At 39.4% G+C, this 19081-nt stretch overlaps 1 protein-coding gene across 2 annotated transcripts in view; it reads right to left on the reverse strand.

Annotated features, from left to right (window-relative positions):
* Positions 1-11211: 11211 nt before the first annotated feature.
* The window catches only part of MARCHF1 (membrane associated ring-CH-type finger 1), a 192774-nt gene continuing 184904 nt past the window's right edge, over positions 11212-19081 (reverse strand). For both annotated transcript variants that reach the window (XM_077815425.1, XM_077815424.1), the window contains 2 exons: positions 17834-17981; positions 11212-12512 (listed from right to left, as the gene is read on the reverse strand). In XM_077815425.1, the coding sequence (XP_077671551.1) occupies positions 12214-12512; positions 17834-17981 (447 nt within the window). In that variant the 3' untranslated portion in view covers positions 11212-12213. The remainder of the gene's footprint in view (positions 12513-17833; positions 17982-19081) is intronic.

Genomic DNA, 19081 nt, shown 5'->3' on the forward strand with positions numbered 1-19081 from the left:
TTTGAGAAGACATGGCTTGAATATTTGATTAGTTGGTTGTGCTTCACCCTGGCCTTAATTTGTGGAGTGAGATTTCAGCAAGCAGCATGTTAGATTCAGTGTGGTGCTTACTTAAAGAAAAATGAAGGCTTTAAAATTTAAAACTTTCAGAAAATCTCCATTTCCCCCCTACCTCTTCCACTCTAGGTTCTCTTCAGGGTGCAAGCCCCTGGATATGGGTTGATGGGGAATAGTTATCTCTAGCCTAATGGCTGTGGGACAGTGCACTATCTGTGACTCACCTGTTTTGGCAAATGTGATGGGGGGGGGGGGTAAGGGGGATTTTCTTGGTAGTGCCCATTCATTGGATGATGATAATGAGAACATAAATGTAATTTAATTTTGATAAGTAGGTAAGATACTGTTATACAGCAGACTGCCTTTACCCATAACTTGGTCCATTACCTGAGGCCTTTAAGTTAAGATAAAATGGTACTAAATAGGTGACTTAAATCTATCCCCATAGCCACCATCTCCAGATTTTCTTTACTGAGCCAGCAACCAGCCCTCAGCAAATTGTGCATTGGCAGATGATGGCTGAAGCTTGGGTAATGGCTTAGAGAAGCAGGCTTTCATACAGTCTCATGTTAGCACACTTGAAAAGAGCGTCAAAAATTGGAGGAAGGCTTTTGGAGCCTCCTGTAAAGCATCCCTCTACCTCCCTTTGTGCCTAATTTGGACCCATCTTTCAGAAAAGCCCTTGTCAGACTTTAGAAAAAGCCAAGGAGAGAACAGTAGGAAGAATTTCCTTCTCTACCCACTTCCTTTAAGGGCACAGGCCCTGGCCTGTAACTAAGAAATGTATGCCAAAGTAGAAGCATAGTGTCCCATTTAGTGATAGGGGATATCCATAACTTGATTATCAAAAGGGTTCCTAGGTCTACAACTGCATGAACTCAAGAAAAGCCTTTTACTCTAGGGCTGTAGAGGCAGAATGTATTTCTGCCACTAAAAGCTATGTGCACAGATTGACTGACTGTTTTCTGATGCCAGTGGTAACCAGTTAACCCTTTTACGGAAGAGATTTTATTGCCTTCATTACGAAGACTGAGTTGACTGCTAAACTGAGACACTGTTGGTTATTTGGTGTGGCTTAGTGGATAGAATACTGGACTGGGGTTCAGGACACCTGGGTTCTCTTCCCAGCTCTCCCACTGGTCTACTGGGTGACCCTAGTAAGTCACTTTCCTGTGTTTGCGTATTTGTAAAATGAAGATGATGATGCTTATTTCCTTTGTAAAGCACTTTGAGATTGACAGATGAAAAGTGGTGTGTACGAGGTAAGTGATAGTATTTGTACCATTGCTAGCACATTTACACAGGGATGCTCTTGTGGCACTGTCAAATGATTCATAAAGTGGGTGGGCTTCCCCAGGGTTTAGTCTTAAGGGATGCTGCTGGGTCTGGCAGAGACTTGCCAAACAGGCAATAGTTTGCAGGTGGGCAGTTTAACATCTTCAGGTTAAGGGAATTTATATGGATCAGGTATTCAGCCCATCCCTCACTCATAGGGAAATACATAACAATTGAGCTCAAGGCTATTGGAAAAAACCTGACAATCTCATTTTGCTGCATCCTCCCATCCCTGTGGAAGGGACTGGGGACTCTGGATACTTTCATGGAACCTGCTGTGAGGCCCAAGCGTGTCTCTTTTTTAGCGAGTAAGGTCAGACAGTGGATAAAGTACATGGACCTGACTGATATGAAGTGTAGCGATGGTAAATGCTTTGTGTTCTACTGAGCCAAATTGCCAATTCTAATATCTGTAGAAAAAAACCTGCCACGCTGTCACAGTTGTGTGGGATGTTTTCAGGGGCATAGATTTGTTGGTGCAGAAACTCAAGGTAAGATTACTTTATAGAATCCAGAATTCATTTTTCTCTTGGGCTTAGTGGATATCATGTGTGATTTGGGGCTGAGTGGGTTCTTGATTTAATATATAAAAAAGGCTTTCTTGGGTTCAGTGGTATGACCATTAGGCTACAGAAGAGAAGAATGAGGGGGGATTTGAGAGCTGCTTTCAACTACCTGAAAGGGGGATTCCAAAGAAGATGGATCTAGACTGTTCTCAGTGGTAGCAGATGACAGAACAAGGAGTAATGGTCTCAAGTTGCAGTGTGGGAGGTTTAAGTTGGATATTAGGAAAAACTTTTTCACTAGGAGGGTGGTGAAGCACTGGAATGGGTTACCTAGGGAGGTGGCGGAATCTCCTTCCTTAGAGGTTTTTAAGGTCAGGCCTGACAAAGCCCTGGCTGGGATGATTTAGTTGGGGATTGGCCCTGCTTTGAGCAGGGGGTTGGAGTAGATGACCTCCTGAGGTCCCTTCCAACCCTAATATTCTATGATTCTATGACCAAAACCTCCTTGTTGTGCTCAAGGCTAAGTTTTAAGGATCTGTAGTGTTAAGCATGTCTCTAGGATGTGGGGTTTGATTTGCCCTCTGTGTGAGACTCAGCGGGAGGACCAGCCTTCACCAGACTCCTCTGTTACTGCTGTTAGGAGATGTAATTCAAAACTAAACCTCTTGCTGTCAGGATTCCCTAATTACAGGGTATCACTCCTTTCCTTATGACTGAAATGGGAGGCAATGTTGGATACCACGCTAGAAGTTAGTTAGTGGAGGGCACAACTGGCATAGTTTGAAACTGTTGTGCCTCTCTTTTTCAGTGATGGATACATCTTGCAATTCTGTGTTAGTTCTGTTAGGCCCCTCCTAGCCTATTCTTAGCAAATTTCATTCAGTTACTTACCAGCTTTTTTTTGGTATGTAGTCTGGATAGGGGATTTCCTGCCCTGGACAGTGAACTACATTGCATAACAGTAAGTTTCTATTATTAACCAAAACCAAAAAAACTCCCTTCTTGCCAGACAGAAGGCACATGCACTGTTATGGTTTGAACTAAACTGGATTAGCCAGTAATACAGAATTAACCACTCTGTTTCTTAAACTCAAATGAAACAATGCTACAAGGAAGCGAGCTGGAGAAATTAGAGAGGCCTGGAAGATGTTTGAGTGACCTTTCTCTTGTAAGCTGCATCCGTGGCCATCCAGCAGTCTGGTAGCTAGTGCGCATCTCATGTGGCTGGGAGCACAGCTGGCACCTGGGCTCTTAATCAGCCGGAATCTGTGGCAGCTCCTCTCAGAGCTGGGGACCAGGAGGAACCCGAGAATCAGCAAGGAGGAGGGGTGAGTAGTGAGGTGAGGGAGGCAGGGGCTCTGGAGAGAGCACGGCTGGCACCCATGTCCCACTCTGCCTGTCAGGCCCTCCTGGCGGAACCCATGGAAGCTCCTCTCATTGCCACAGGAAGTTGTGAGCCAGCAAAGAGAGGGAGCTGTTCATGGTGCCATCCCAGGGCATGTGGACCCAGCTGTGGGTAGACCCTGAGGCTGGCAGCAGCATCGAAGGCTGGCAGTGCTAAAATGAGCCCCCAGCATCCCATCCAGTACAGAGTAGTGGTGGGGGGAGAGCCTATACTGCCGTTGTGGCTGGGACATAGGTGCCCGGTCTGTGAGTTCCTCTCCACTCCGGGCTCTGATTGCAACTCCCTCCCAGGGACTTGGGGTAGGGGTTGGGAGTAGGGCTGGCTTTGAGGCAGGGTTGGGGAGACCCTAAAATCCTTTCCCCAAGGAAGTCTTGAGCTAGCAGGGAGGGATAAGGGGAGGCAAGGTGCACCTGGGAAGGAACAGTCTGGGGTGGGGTGTCCCCTCAAGGGCTGTCTTTCACATCTTTGCTCAGTTAACCCATCATTCCCTAAGGCTGAGCATCTGAGCATTCTCATTCGTCCCTGCTAAAGGTTTTGTTGCCTGCTCTACACACCCTGCATTGGTTTAACTAGAGATGTGATGATAACTGATCTAGTTAAACTGGTGCAATGTGATGTATAATTGCTCTTAACTCTATTTAAATCTGTCTCATCTGCTTAGCTTGCCTTGGTAAAGGTCCAAACAAAACCTGAACTGATATCATTGATCTGAATCACCAATTGACCTGTGTCCACAGAGCAGGTGTGGAGGTTTTTTGGTTTGTTTTTTTAAACCCAATTTTAGCTGAATTGGTGTAACTTCCATATATAGACAAGTTCTGTGTTTCACTTTGGTGATAGAATCACTGCAAGAAGTTTTTTTTTTTCTACATTTTCTTTTAATGGGATGAATAAAAGGGGCAATAAGCCTTATTCTTCCTGGAAGGACTCGAAAGGCTAGTTTGTCATTGTAAAAGATGTGATGTCCTTAATAGCACTGTGTTTAAACTGACATTTGTGTAAACATTTTTTAAATAATGTATGCTATTTAGAGTCATGGAGAATGTTAGATTAGCTAAGTTTTTCCATGAACAGTTCCATTAAAACAAAAGGCAATATATAAAGCAAATGTATAATCTGTAAAGTTAACTAACTTGACAAAAATCGAGCAGTCTTGAAATAATTTGTAATACTTGCTGCTCACGTTATGCATTTTCAAATAAAAGCGAAACTAGATAGAGAAATAAAAATTTTAATTGTAATCTCATGTACCCTGTGTTCCTTTTTGCTATCGTGTAGACTTCAGCTTTTTAGACTATTATGTAGGTTACACAGGGAAACGGAAATGTCTCCAGCTAATGAAGAGAAAAATGTTTTTTATATTGATTGTAGCCAGAAAAATTACTATAAAAATGGCAAGATCTTACATAGGGAACAGATAGGATGACTATCTGACTCATGCTGACAAACGCAAATTGGTATCAAGTGTCAGTATAGAAAAATGAGCTGGATTTTATTCTGTCTTGCACATCATCAATTTGTCGAGTAAGTTTTGACTGCAGAATCTTTATATGGTAATGATAGAAGAGAGAAACTCATGTTGACTTTAAATTTCCAGGTTGAGAATGTTATTGAGAGAGAAAATGAATATGGAATCCCATGATGTCATTTTTATAGTAATCTTTCTGACAATTACTGTGCTTTACAGCCAGCTGGTGTGTTTACTGGATTGAAGAGCCTATTCCTTCTCCGAATGCTATAAGGATGCTTTGATGATCTGTTGCACTTACATTCTCTTTTAAATGTGACTGCCATTAACATGAAAAGTTTGCCTTCTAATTACTCCAGTGTTTTTCTATGTTTAGACATAGATTGCTTTAATATAGGAAATACCGTGGAAATGTTACTTGCAGAAAGTGGTTATAAACATTGTAATGTTAACCACTGTAGATGGGAGGTGCTCTGTGTTTATAACTAAACTTTATCATGCTCTTTTAATTAGAAAATTCAAAAGAAGTTCTTTTTTTCAGAATGCTGTGGGCTAATTTTCCCCCCGCCCAAACGTCTACGGTTTTTTTTAGTTAGCTTTAGGTAATTGATTTTAATGGTGTTTAACTGCAAAGTTTTAAGTGCTAGAAGCAGTCTTTGTTTTAGCTAGAGGGACTCAAAACAAGTTGTGTACAAAACTTCAAACTAGCATAAGGGCTGGTCTTCAAATTAATATAGCTCAAATAAGACAGGATGTGAACTTAAATCAAATGAATGATGCCTCATTAATTTCACATGTAGACAATTTTATTTCCAAATAAGAGTGCCTTATTCAGAATTAATTTAATCAAAGAGGATTAAGCTAATTCTGGAATAAGAGCGTCCACCCATGGGGTTAATCAGGGGAAAAGAAACTGCTGTTATTGCATCAGTTAGTTGATGACTAAATTGGTATATTTCAGAAGCTTTCGAAGATAGGGGCCTTTCTTCCCCCCATTCCTGCTCATTCATTCAGAGGCATGGAAGCTTCCTGAGGGATCATATCTAATATACAAACAGGAGATGGAGGAGGGGCCACCTGGTCATGTTTTTTCACATCTTCACTAAATTTTACCAATTAAATGTGAAGGCCTCCTCTGCCATTGGAGGAAGAGACCTGTCTGCTAGTATTCACCCTGTAACAGTGTCTTTTTTTATTTTTTAATACATCAATCTCATCATTTGTCCTTTGTTTCTCTTGCTGGTGACACACTCTTTTTGGACATCCCATTGTAATGGATCTGCAGATTTTTCGCTGTGAAGAAGAGGAACATTTGCCTTAGCTGAGAATCACCTTTCTTCTAGCATGGAAGTCAGCAGATCCAGCCCACCCACCACAAGGTTATAGTTCTGAGCGAGACTTCAACTGTTGCCCTCTCCTCCATTTTCTTTTTTGGGCACATATGCACATATTGTATATATCCGCTGTTAATTGGGGTGGAATTTGAAGTTACTCTCATCTAGGAAGGGTTTATATAAATTTGTTGTTATACCTAATAACCTGTGAATTAAGGTTTAAAGGAATTAGCTCTACAAAGCAGGTCTAGAAGGATCTTGAACTGGCTTACTAGATGCATGTTCAAGAGTGTGGCCTCTCCCAGCCTGCTTTGACTGACTGATCTGGTGTCTGCCTCCAAGGAGCTGCAACTATGAGTAAGATCCATTATAATGGAGCTGCAGAGTGTCACTGTAAAGAAAATGTTCAGGTAGGTTTTTTTTAAAAAAAGGTTCCTAATAGGGAGCCTCAGAATACCATTTTAGTAAGCTGTTCTACAGAGTAGAACTGTTCTTTAAGCACCTACACTTAAACTGTTACCTTGAAAATGTGTGTATAGTGGCATGAAAATACCCTGTGCAAAGTGTCATGAGGCATATAATAAAACTCTGCTTACAACTTTAACTATGGATTTGCTACGGAGTAGTTTTGTAATCAGGGTAACTCTTAATTACCATAATTCAAATACACTGACCAATTTTTGACATAAATGGAACAGCTGTGTCAGTCTGTAACTAGTTCATTATTAGAAATGAACAAATAGAATTACTAAACCAACATTTACGTAGAGAGCCTGGACTAAAATACTGGTCTCTCATTCACTGCTCTAAAAACACGGGCTTTTTCCAGTTGAGGTAAAAGAAGCTCTCTGTCATGCTGTCAGCCCTGATTTATATTCTTGAAGCTACATCCAATCAAGAAGGACAGCATGCTCATTGAGAATGACTGGGTCACTATGCTATTCCCTAGCCTACTACACATCGAATGTGATCTTGTCCAAAATTCTTATTTATTTTGCAGCTTTAGAAAGATAAGCAGCAAATCTCAAGGTGAGATTGCTAACAGTTCTCAATAAAACCTTGCCTGAGCTTCCCCTCAGACTGGTTTATGCCCAGAGCTGCTCTCTGCAGGGCTTCCTGTACCTAGCTGTTTTACCTCTGAGAGCCACCGAGCTTTTATTGGTTGCTGAACTGGTTCAAGTGAAACCCACCTAATTTTGTTACTACAGGTGGTCTTTCTTCAAAGAGAGATTTACAGACAACATGTCTGGCTTTAGGAACCTCTTACTTTGCTACAACAATTCCTGTGTAAATTTGCTTAAGAACAACCTAATTTTTTCAAATTATAGACTGTGTGTACTAGCTCTTAAGGAATTTTAACTATATGGCAAGTTTGAAGGAGTAATAAGCTAGTTTTTGCTTTCTCCAAGAGCTTCAAACTGTATGCAAAGCACCAATTGGAATAAACAAAAAAGTGCTGTTTTAATTCCCATTTCCTCAGTGTAACTAGAAAAGAGGATACTCCATGCTGTCCTGCATACATCTTACCAAAAGATATGTGAATTCTCAGGCAAAGTGATAAACCGCACACTCCTAAGATCAAGTAGAACGGTGCATCAGGAAGTACCTACTGCTGTGGAGGGTAGGGTGGAGTCCCAGTCATCTCTAAGGTTGCAACCAAGGTCCAACATAAGCTTTATTTTAGCTGCCCAGCTTTAGCAAAGGACAGTTTTTTTCCCAGAAAAGGTAGGAAAAAAATTGGCCATAAGGTTACCATTCATGGACACTAGTCAAACATTACTTCAGGTTACCCACAATTCCCTACTTTTAAAATAAATGTAGCTCTGTATTTGTATACAATGGATAGAAATGAACATGTCTAATAAAAGCAGTTCAGTCATTTTTATTTTAATGCACTTTCTGTTTTTACTGGCAAAGTTGGGCATGTAGATCTGTTTAAACTATAAAATTTTCTTTACACTTTGGCAAGGCTGGCTTAGATGATTTCTACTGCAACTCTTAAAACATGTTCTCTCAAGGAGCACTGTGATCCGTTGGTCTTGGAGGCAATGGATACCATTTGATAATGTCAGACTGCTACAACTATGCTCTGGATAATCTATTTAAAACAAAGCAGACTATCATATAAAAATGGTGGGGCCCATACTTGCTGGAATTCTGTGCAAAGGGGCTTTTAAAACTTAACCAAAATCTTTTCCTGGGTGCATAGCTTGAGACTATGGGGAGGGGTCAGAAAGATGGAATCCTCCCAACAAATTCAGTTATAATTATGCTCGGAGGTCTGCCTCTGGGGAGAAATGGGATGTCAAAATGTTTTGTCCTGTTGAAGGAATGTCACACTTAAAGCAAACATAAATTTTGCATTTTTGCTTTAACAAACCAAAATGTTTTTTCTTTTGGAAACTCAAATATAGTATATGGTGGTAACATCATTTCTACCACTTAAAATACAGAAAACTGCAGTGGTTTGGGTCATTTGTTTAATACAAATACAAATTTGTTCTACAACAATTAGAAGTTATATTAATTTTGTTTCCCTTTAAAACCCCCCCTCCCCCTTCTTTCAGTACATATTCACTCACAAAAACCAACCGTTTTTGGAAAAGAGAATGGGGTTAAAGAAGTAACAACTCTTAGTTCCAGGTATTACACAGTGTAAAATATTTTCTTCATAGATTGTGTAAATTATAAAAAAGGGCTTGATCTGATGATGGGGAATGTATAGTTATGGACAGGCCAGGAAAATAACCACTTGCTTTCAGCTATAATGCTATGTGAAATAGTACCATTAGACTGGGTAAAAATCCTCATCATACTAACACAAAGGTAAGTGGTGCATTGTCACTGTTTTAAAATGAGTAATTGAAAATGTTAGTTCTGGAAATGGAAACAGATTTTAAGAAACCAGGAAAGAAGAGATCCATGTCCACATAGGGGACAGAAGCATTTTGTTTGTTCCACAATTTCTCACTAATATCTAGTAATTCTGCAATCCTTATCCAAGCAAAACTGCCACTGAAGTTAAAGGGAGTGTTGCTCAAGCAAGAAGGCAGAATTTGGCTTCATATCCATGCAGTCTACCTGGGACTGACCACATCTACAAAAGGGCAGCTCACAATGAGTGTTCGTCCCAGAGATGATCCTGCAGTTCTTAGCCAGTCCAAATTCCACTGAGGTGAGAGGTGTTTTGCCTGAATAAGGACTGCATTTGATTACTGGGCCTAGGCCACTGTGGTTTAGCTACTTATGTATATGTAGGTTTTTACTGATCTTTAACTTCTTCTCAAAATAACATTAAAAGAAAAGCATTAAATTACTACTTGCCAATGAAAAAGGGTGGGTTTTGTGGCACAGAATCCTCACGTGGACTACACTGATTGATTGGGTTCCTACAGAACATTATACTCTCTGATAGACAAGGATGGCAGATGTCCAGTACTTACAGTCTTGACCCATTTTCATGTGAAGTTATTTATGCAAGCCTGTATCCATAACACCTCCGTGTAAATAACCTTTTTTGCTGGAGACAAGTCTTATACTACTAGGTAAATGTGGCTTTGAGTATATAGCTAAATTTCTACCCCAGACCAGAAGAAAGAGCTTTGTGTAAGCTCTAAAGTTTCTTATATCAGTAGAAAGATATAAGATATCTCTTGTCTCTCTAAAAACCATCAAGTCAACTGTAACTGACAGAGGGGATGAAGGGGGGAGAAAGGACTTTAACAATGCTTAAGGCCCTTCAGTTTTTACCAGTTTAACTGATAAATTCCTGAGTTTTACAAAACAATTTTTTTTGTAAGAAGTAGAAGAGACAAGGGCATCTTCTCCTTATGCTGCTGCCTCCGTCTCTTCCACTTCTGGGCCCTGCCCAGAAGGAGAGATGGTGTCTGGGTAGCCCAGTTTGTGAAGCCACTATCTCTGCTTCCAGAGTGGTGAGCCAGGTCAGAAGTATGGGAATGACCTAAATCTCATGCCCACTAAATACATATTTCCAGCGAACGTAGATAAAAGTTAAGGAATTACTTTTCACACTAAATAGGTTGAAAATAAAAAACTGTATCTGACTATCTTTCGGACCACTAGGAGCTTTCTGAAAGTTAAACAAAACAAAACAGGAGCAGTGATATTTACCCAATATTTACTCAGAAAAGTGCAGTTAATTTTTTTCTGCAGATTTTCATCCTTTTTAAATTTTTGTATCAAACTGATAAATTCCCAAAAAAACATTAAACTAAATAAAAACTGAAAGGAAAGAGCCTCAATAAGCTGTAAGGGATTAAAGGCCTAGTCCAAGCCTCCTTAGTCAGTGGGAGAATTACAGTTGTGTTCAATAGGCTTTGGAGTAGACATTAACTACTTCCCTATCTCCTTTCTTAAATTCTCTTTAGGGGACAAGTTCTGTTGAACTATATCTCCTAATATCTCATTCTGAACTGAGACTAAGCCTCAATTACGGAGTACTTGCAAGACAACTGCCATTTAAGGTTAGAAAACTCAGGATAATTACATTCTGCAGGGTAAGTTCTGCTTGGTCATTATATCCACAAAAGGATTTGTTTGATTTCCTGTCCTTCCCCCCACATGCACACGCCAGTTTCCTAAACATGAGATCAAAGAGGGCCCTAGTTTACTGTGGTCCCCAGACTTACCCAAACCAATGCACAGGTACGTCTGGCTACTTTGGCTCTCCTGTCCCAATAATAAACACCACAGCAAGTGGAAGTGAATCATAAAATTCTTTGACAGGTTTCAGAGTAGCAGCTGTGTTAGTCTGTATCCGCAAAAAGAAAAGGAGGACTTGTGGCACCTTAGAACTGTAGCTCATGAAAGCTTATGTTCAAATAAATTTGTTAGTCTCTAAGGTGCCAAAAATTCTTTATATAACTCACCTCTGGACATCATTTTATCTACATTCATTTATCTATTGCACTCTTTAATGTTATTAACACTTCAGTTTTACATGAAAATGCTCAAAACACAAAATTAACAACTGAACTGTTGAATCCCTAATTGCTCAGTCTTATCCTGAACAGAGGATAACTATCCAGTCAAGTCAGAACAGGACGATACTGGCATCTTTTAATAGGTCCACGTATGCTCTTTTGTGATTACCTGAATTACTGAAGCATGAACTCTTAAAAAATTCCACCTTCCACTTTAGCTGTCATTCCTAGGGGGTGTGAGGGTCTAAATTCATTTCATATTCTTTTGTAATGGACTGCATGCTTCAACCTGTAATGCCTCTGACTATACTTTGTCTTTTTCCATTTTGGAGAAAAACTTTCTATATATCCTTTCTACATATATTGGCAGAGAGTTCATGTTAATTCACCACTTAACAAGTATCATTTATTTTACTTTAAGATAAGCAGAACTAAAAGTGTTGTTCCAGATGTAGAGCTAATAATTTGAGCCTTGTGGCGAAATAATACTTGTATTTCATGGGACCAAGGAAGCATTAGAGGCAATTAGAGGACTTGAAGATTACTTGTTGAAATTGCTTATTTTGCAAAAAATATAAACACATATCCAAAAGCATTAAATATGTGCTTCACGTATCCTCAGCTCACATGGCTCCCAAAACATTCAGGCTCCAATGTAGCCATACAACTATGTAATGATTACTTTACGAGATTTAGAAAGTGAGTGACATGGTGCAGGTCTGTTTACTTTGTTGATTTAAGTTTAATGCAAATGACTTTTTAGTGGTGTCACTTTAAGATGATCAGCAAATAGGATGCCTAGTAGTAACAAAGAGATGGAAAGTTGTTGATGTTTTCTGTAACAGAACAGTTATAGCAGGTCTATTTCCAATTCCTCCTGGTCATCCAGTTTAAAAAGGTCATTTTGTCATGTCTGTTTGACACTGTTAGAATTGTTCTCTGTTGTGCTTTCTACACTTCCACTACACCTGGCTGACTAATTGAGAAACTATTTCACAAACGGTCACATTCCATAAGTAATGCATGTTACTTCACTATATCCATTTCCCTGGTCAGGGTTTTTTGTTCTTTTATTTCAAATGCATGATTTGTTTCTGCTTCCTGTAGGGGCTGTGGTGTAAAATGCACACACACCTTCTTCAGTGAAGAAACAATGCCACCTCTGTCAAACTGGCATGACCTCAGAGGTCATTTCTTCAGCCGCTTGCTGTGAGTTTGTACCTGTCTGGGATACTGGCACTACTGCAGCATCCTTGATTTCAGCGCTCTGAATGCAGGAAGGGTTCTTCTCCATTTTTTTGGCAGTGTCCGGGCAGTTTTGAACAAAGATCACTCGATTGTAAGCCTTCAGTCTGCGCCACAACTGAATGTAGACTTTGCACTGGACGTACATGAAGACTAGGCCTCCAGTGAACCCAATTGCTACCACAACCAGTTTTGTCCAAAATGGCCATTCAAGGACACCTTTCAAAGAAACAAGTTACAATTAGTTTCATCATCATTTCATAATGTCTTGCTGATGGCTTGTCTCTTCTGTCGCCTGTATATTCCAGTATTACATAAAACTGCCAAAACATTATTCTTTTCAAAGGATCCCTAATGCTATTTGTACTGTATGTACACAGTCACACACATGAAGTGCAGCTGTTCCCTAGATCACAGAAACAAGATCAGATCCCTAAACATCTAGTACAATAGGGGATTTCTGGTTTAACAAGGAATGCAGGATCAGGTCTTAAGACAGAAAGATAACCGTCCTTACTAGAAACAGATGACATTTTTATGTCCCTTGATTGTACCCATGCCTATAGTACCTCTTTTAAGTAGGCAGAATGTAGTTATCTAGACTGGAATGGCCAGATCACTGGGCTTTGGGCCCTACTACTGAAAAAAATAAATAAAAAGCTTTTCTTTTTTTTTTCTTTTTTTTTTTAAAGTTTGATGGCTGGTCTATAAGGAGACTCAAGCTAGAGTATGTACAGTGTACTGGTCTGCTACACAGTAAGGTGCTGCGTGGACCCTGCTACCATGCACAAAGTTTCATAATGAGCAGTAGCAAGGTCCACATGGCTACTTGGTGCACTGTAGTTTACACCCTAGTTTGCTGCATGCTATGGGTCTGTAAATATACCTGGCACACCCTATTTTATACCTCATTGAACAGTGGCACCTACAATACCAATGTGTTCCCCTGGTATGGGGCTGTAGCATTGGTTCAGTAGCAAATTAGTGGGAAGAAATCACCTTGTGAATAAAACAGCACCATAGCTTTTTTTTGTTCTTTATGCCTCTCTCGTGTATGCTTTTTCCTTCTGCTAAATCAACACATTGCTATTTTCCTACTTAGTTATATAAGAACTTTACAGTTCCTGATACTGTTTTTGCTCATTGCACCCTTTGCTCTCAGTTTAAAAACCAGGAAAAACTCTTGAAAGGTCTTTCTTACTGTAACTGTAGAAAAAAGTCTCCATGGGTGATGACACTAAGGCTACAGAACAGAGAATTTGAACTCCGTAATGATATGAGTAATGCTAAGATGATTCACTTTAGCCTAGAACTAGTCTTAGAACTTTACAAAATCAATTATTGCTATACTGGGAACAGCTTTATAATCACAGGATAATTAACAACACTGCAGCTGCTTCTTCATATGTTTAGCAGTATGACTAAAATGGGGGAAAAACCCTCAGTTGTGCATTACTGCATCAGATCTAATGATGACAGTGTTGGCATTAATACATAATATGCAAGTGTGTGGTTTTGAGATTGCATGTCATATGCCTCTGTGTCAATGCTGCTTTCTCGATATTTTACTTAAAATAAATTTATTAGTCACATATGGAAGATCTTTAAAAATCCTTAGAACATATAGAGTGCAAATCACGATCGAGGTGCTTTAGAAACAGGATAATTAAACTTCAAAGCAATGCTTGGGAGGCATTAGAGAGAGGCACTCCAAGATGGATATGGTGTCAGCTGGAGGATTAGAATCCACAGGTGGTCATCCGCCAGGCTTAGCTGCAACCAGTAGAGCAGTAATTTGAGTTTAATTGTGTTGTTAAACAATAATAGAATACCATTTATTTAAATATTTTGGGTATTTTCTACATTTTCAAATATATTGATTTCAATTACAACACAGAATACAGTGTACAGTACTTTAATTATAAATATTTGCACTGTAAAAAACAAAAGAAATAGTATTTTTTCAGTTCACCTAATACAAGTACTGTAGTGCAATCTCTTTATCATGAAAGTTGAACTTACAAATGTAGAATTATGTACAAAAAACCAATTGCATTCAAAATAAAACATTGTAAAAAACTTTAGATCCTACAAGTCCACTCCATCCTACTTCAGCCAGGTTTCAGAGTAACAGCCGTGTTAGTCTGTATTCGCAAAAATAAAAGGAGTACTTGTGGCACCTTAGAGCCTAACCAATTTATTTGAGCATGAGCTTTCGTGAGCTACAGCTCACTTCATCGGATGCATCAGCCAATCGCTCAGACAAACAAATTTGGTTACAATTTGCAGGAGATAATGCTGCCTGCTTCTTGTTTACAATGTCACCTGAAAGTGAGAACAGATGTTCTCATGGCACTGTTGTAGCCGGTGTTGCAAGATATTTACCTGCCAGATGCGCTAAAGATGCATATGTCCATTCATGCTTCAACCACCATTCCAGAGGACACCTTCCATGCTGATGACGTGTTCTGCTCGATAACCATCAAAAGCAGTACAGACCGACACCTGTTCATTTTCATCAGCTGAGTCAGATACCACCAGCAGAAGGTTGATTTTCTTTTTTGGTGGTTTGGATTCTGTAGTTTCTGCATATGAGTGTTGCTCTTTTAAGACTTCCGAAAGCATGCTCCACACCTCGTCCCTCTTAGATTTTGGAAGGCACTTCAGATTCTTAAACCTTGGGTCGAGTGCTGTAGCTATTTTTAGATATCTCACATTGGTACCTTCTTTGCCAAATTGCAATGCCACAGTGCCCAGCGAATGCCTTTTCTCACTTTCAGGTGACATTGTAAATAAGAAGCAGGCAGCAGTATCTCCCGTAAATGTAAACAAACTTGTTTGTCTTAGTGATTGGCTGAACAAGAAGTAGGACTGAGTGGACTTGTAGGCTCTAAAGTTTTACACTGAGTGCACTTATGTAACAAAAAAAATCCCAAACCTACATTTATAAGTTATACTTCGACGCTAAAGAGATTTCACTACAGTACTTGAATGAGGTGAACTGAAAAATACTATTTCTTTTGTTTATCATTTTTACAGTGCAAATATTTGTAATAAAAATAATATAAAGTGAGCACTATACACTTTTTATTCTGTGTTGTAATAAAAATAGTTGAAAATGTAGAAAACAAGAAAAACAAGAAATTTTAAAAACAAGAAAAGGAGTACTTGTGGCACCTTAGAGACGAACAAATTTATTTGAGCATAAGCTTTCGTGAGCTACAGCTCACTTCATCAGGTGCATTCAGTGGAAAATACAGTGGGGAGATTTATATACATAGAGAACATGAAACAATGGGTGTTACCATACACATTGTAATGAGAGTGATCACTTAAGGTGAGCTATTACCAGCAGGGGGTGGGGGAGGGAAAGAGAGGGGAACCTTTTGTAGTGATAATCAAGGTGGGCCATTTCCAGCAGTTGACAAGAACCTCTGAGGAACAGTGGGGGGGGGGGTGGGCAGAATAAACAAGGGGAAATAGTTTTACTTTGTGTAATGACCCATCCACTCCCAGTCTCTATTCAAGCCTAAGTTAATTGTATCCAGTCTACTCTGAAACCTGTCAAAATATTTAATACATTTCAATTGGTATTCTATTGTTTAACAGTGCGATTAATTTTTGAGTTAATTGCATGAGTTAACTGCAATTAATCAACAGCCCTAGTTTAACCATCTGTTTTTGCTGCTTATGCAACTGGCTTGCCTTAGAAAAGTCTTTGTAAGTGAGAAATCATTGAAATAATCACTACAGAATGGTGTTTAATTACCACAGATTTCCCTGTCATGGAAACTGCTAGTAAGTGCTAACTTTTTCAGGGTGGCACTTTTGAAAGTCAAAGTGACTTTAGCACATGTTCCAGTGAAAGTCAGTTGGACTCCTACTCTTAAGTGACAGGGATGGTCTCCTTATTAAGGAAATGACAGCTACTCCACACACTGACTTAGGAGCTTCTGAAAATCCTACCTACCAGTGATCACTATTGAATGTGGTGTTAGTTTTGAAAAATTACACACCAGGCAATAGCCTCAGCTGCAGTAAATCACTGTAACTCTGCTGAAGGCAGTGGAGCGATGCTGATTTACACGAGCTAGTTTGATTAGATATTTCTGTCATCTCACCAGACCCTGGAGTACGTACGCCAAGAAGAAATAGGGAAAAATACTTTTAATGATTTCCCCCATCTTCCCACTTTATTGGGCTAGCGTGTAACTTTTTGGGTAGTAAATCCGAGTTCTGAATTTCAATATGAAAAAGAGTGGGCCTGCTGTTGCATCACTGTAGGGGATGGGAGCTTTGCAGTTGTCTGTAGTAATCAAATAAATGCTACTATGTGTGGATCAAATTCTGTTTTTGAATGTGCTAATCTATTTCCTCATTGACTTCACTGAGCGCCAAGGGGTGTATCCATAGCCAGGATTTGCTCCCATGTGTTACTATTTCCTTAATGATTCTTGTAACTAAAGGTAGCATAGCATTTGCAACTCTACTAAAGTAGTATACTATACGCATGTTGGCAATATCTGCTTAGTTCAGTAATCCACTGCAGTCTGTTGTAAAACAAATCAGCTATGTAAATCCAGTCCTGTATTTAAATGCCCTCTAGCACAACGAGGCCACAATCCTGACTGGCATACTACTAGTACTGAAATAATAACCAAAACTTTTGTTAAGGTTCTAAATCAGGGGTAGTCAATAGGTGGAGCACGGGCCAAATCTGGACTGCCATATGCTTTTGAACAGACCCCCAAATCTTTTTATTTACTTATTATTTTCTCTGGATCCTGGAGATTGACTATACCTTGATGAAGAAATGTGGACCTTGACAAAAATAGACTACCCCTGTTCTAAACTGTTCCAGTAACTCCTCCCTCTCCCTCACTTTTCCCAGTCTTTGCTTGCCTGGATTCCCACTAGAACTGAAAGTGCTAAAATATCACAATAAAGGCTGCTGTTAGAGGATGAAATCCAGCTGTGTGTAGAGAATGCAGGAAAGGACCTCTGTGACATTTAATTCCCACATTAAGGGCTGCACAGGACTTTCTACACTAGGGTGAATTTCATGCAGCGTTTCCTGCTGGGTCTGGAAGTTTTAACTTGCTTGAAATCTTCTAAGAAAGCCTTTTGCAAGATTTCTACCCCAGTTTTGTAGAAGAGAGGTTTCAATAGGTCAGATGGGCAGCTTAAATCTTTTGGATGCTCTGAACTGAACTTGCACTGAACTTTTTAAGTTTCACTCATCAATTTTTAAATAGTAGCTTTAAAAAAGTCCAGCTATTGAAGTAAAATGAAAAGAATGAACTGAATGGTTTAGTTGTTGTGATGGGTGCATTGAACTGTGATCTCTTTGCACTGCAGGAAAGAAAATATATTCAGCAAAAAACAGGTTTGTAAACTGAATTGTGTGTCCTTTGCTTTGTCATCAAACAAATTCCCTATAATCCTGTTATATATTTACAAATAAAAAGTGCCTTGCTATCTATCTGTATTTCTAATGTTTCCCTCGCCATGTTAGCAATGAAGGAGATAAAGTCACTTACCATTGTCATTGCCTTGCTTAATTTCCTCAGCAGTTCGATCTATTAAAACATACAATGACCAAACAACGCAGGTAATAGCAATAATATGGAATGTAACTGAACAGACTATCTTCCTCCTTTCATTTGTTGTCATCTGTAGTTTCTCCCACTGTAATCAGAAAAGAATTAGAAATTAAGTGGGCTTGTAAAGAAAGCCTCCTTGTCATTCTAGTTGTTCCTGTTTGAAACGAGAAGAAAGACAGGTTAATTACAAAATATTTTTCTTATAACTTATGTCCCTAAGATAGCATTGTAAGCTTCACAAACTTACCTGATGCATTATATACAAATCTACATCAATTCATAAGAACGTAGGATCCTGTGGAAGGAGTCTCACCTCTGATCTCTTACCGCCTTCCTATGAGTTACACCTAATCCTGTGTCTCTGCAGCAATGGCAGATTAACAGTGAGAGGGAAGTCAAAAAGCAAATATTAGTTTTAACTGCAGCAAGCACCCCAAATCTAGAGCTATGAAGAAAAATTCACATCTTCCAGAACTCCAAATGTGCTTGGTTGCTTAAAAACCTGTCACTTAATCCTGGGTAAGACTCTGGATAGATTTCATACAACAGGCCAAAGTCTCTCTTCAGTTGCACCCATGCAACTCAGCTGACTTCAAACTCTGACTTTTCCTTTTGTTAATACTGTATAATTTTTTTGTTTTTTGCCACAGTTCCTCCTCTCAATCATAACAAATTCTACTAAAAAAACCCACCCTACCCTTTTGTCTAACAAACATGTATTTAAAAACAGATTGCCTCTAACTTTGATGAATACTTTTGAAATCCACAGACACCACCCTCATGAATATTAGTAAAGTAGGTGGAAAACATAGTACAACAGTGCCACCTTTCGGATGGTCATATTACTACATGACTGAACTCTAGAGATAATGAGACTTTTCTAGTTGTAGCTCTTTCACATAAAGTATCTAAGCAATGGCACTAACCAGAGGGTAAGTTCAACTGCACAAATTGGGAGGCACGGGGTAGAACTGAAGTGAAAAATAAATATAGAGTAAGATGAGCGGGAAAGGAAATTTAAAGACTTAGAATTTTTCTCTGACAGACATACATGCTCTCTCTCTCTCCAGCTCATGCAAGAAGGCAATTGCTATACCAGTAATAGTTCCTATTTAAACCCATGTCGGGACTGGCACACAAATGGTCATGTTGGTGTCCTTTGCAGGATAGTAATTCCTATATGAT

Source organism: Eretmochelys imbricata, chromosome 4 (assembly GCF_965152235.1).
Source record: "Eretmochelys imbricata isolate rEreImb1 chromosome 4, rEreImb1.hap1, whole genome shotgun sequence".
NCBI classification, from domain to species: Eukaryota; Metazoa; Chordata; order Testudines; family Cheloniidae; genus Eretmochelys; species Eretmochelys imbricata.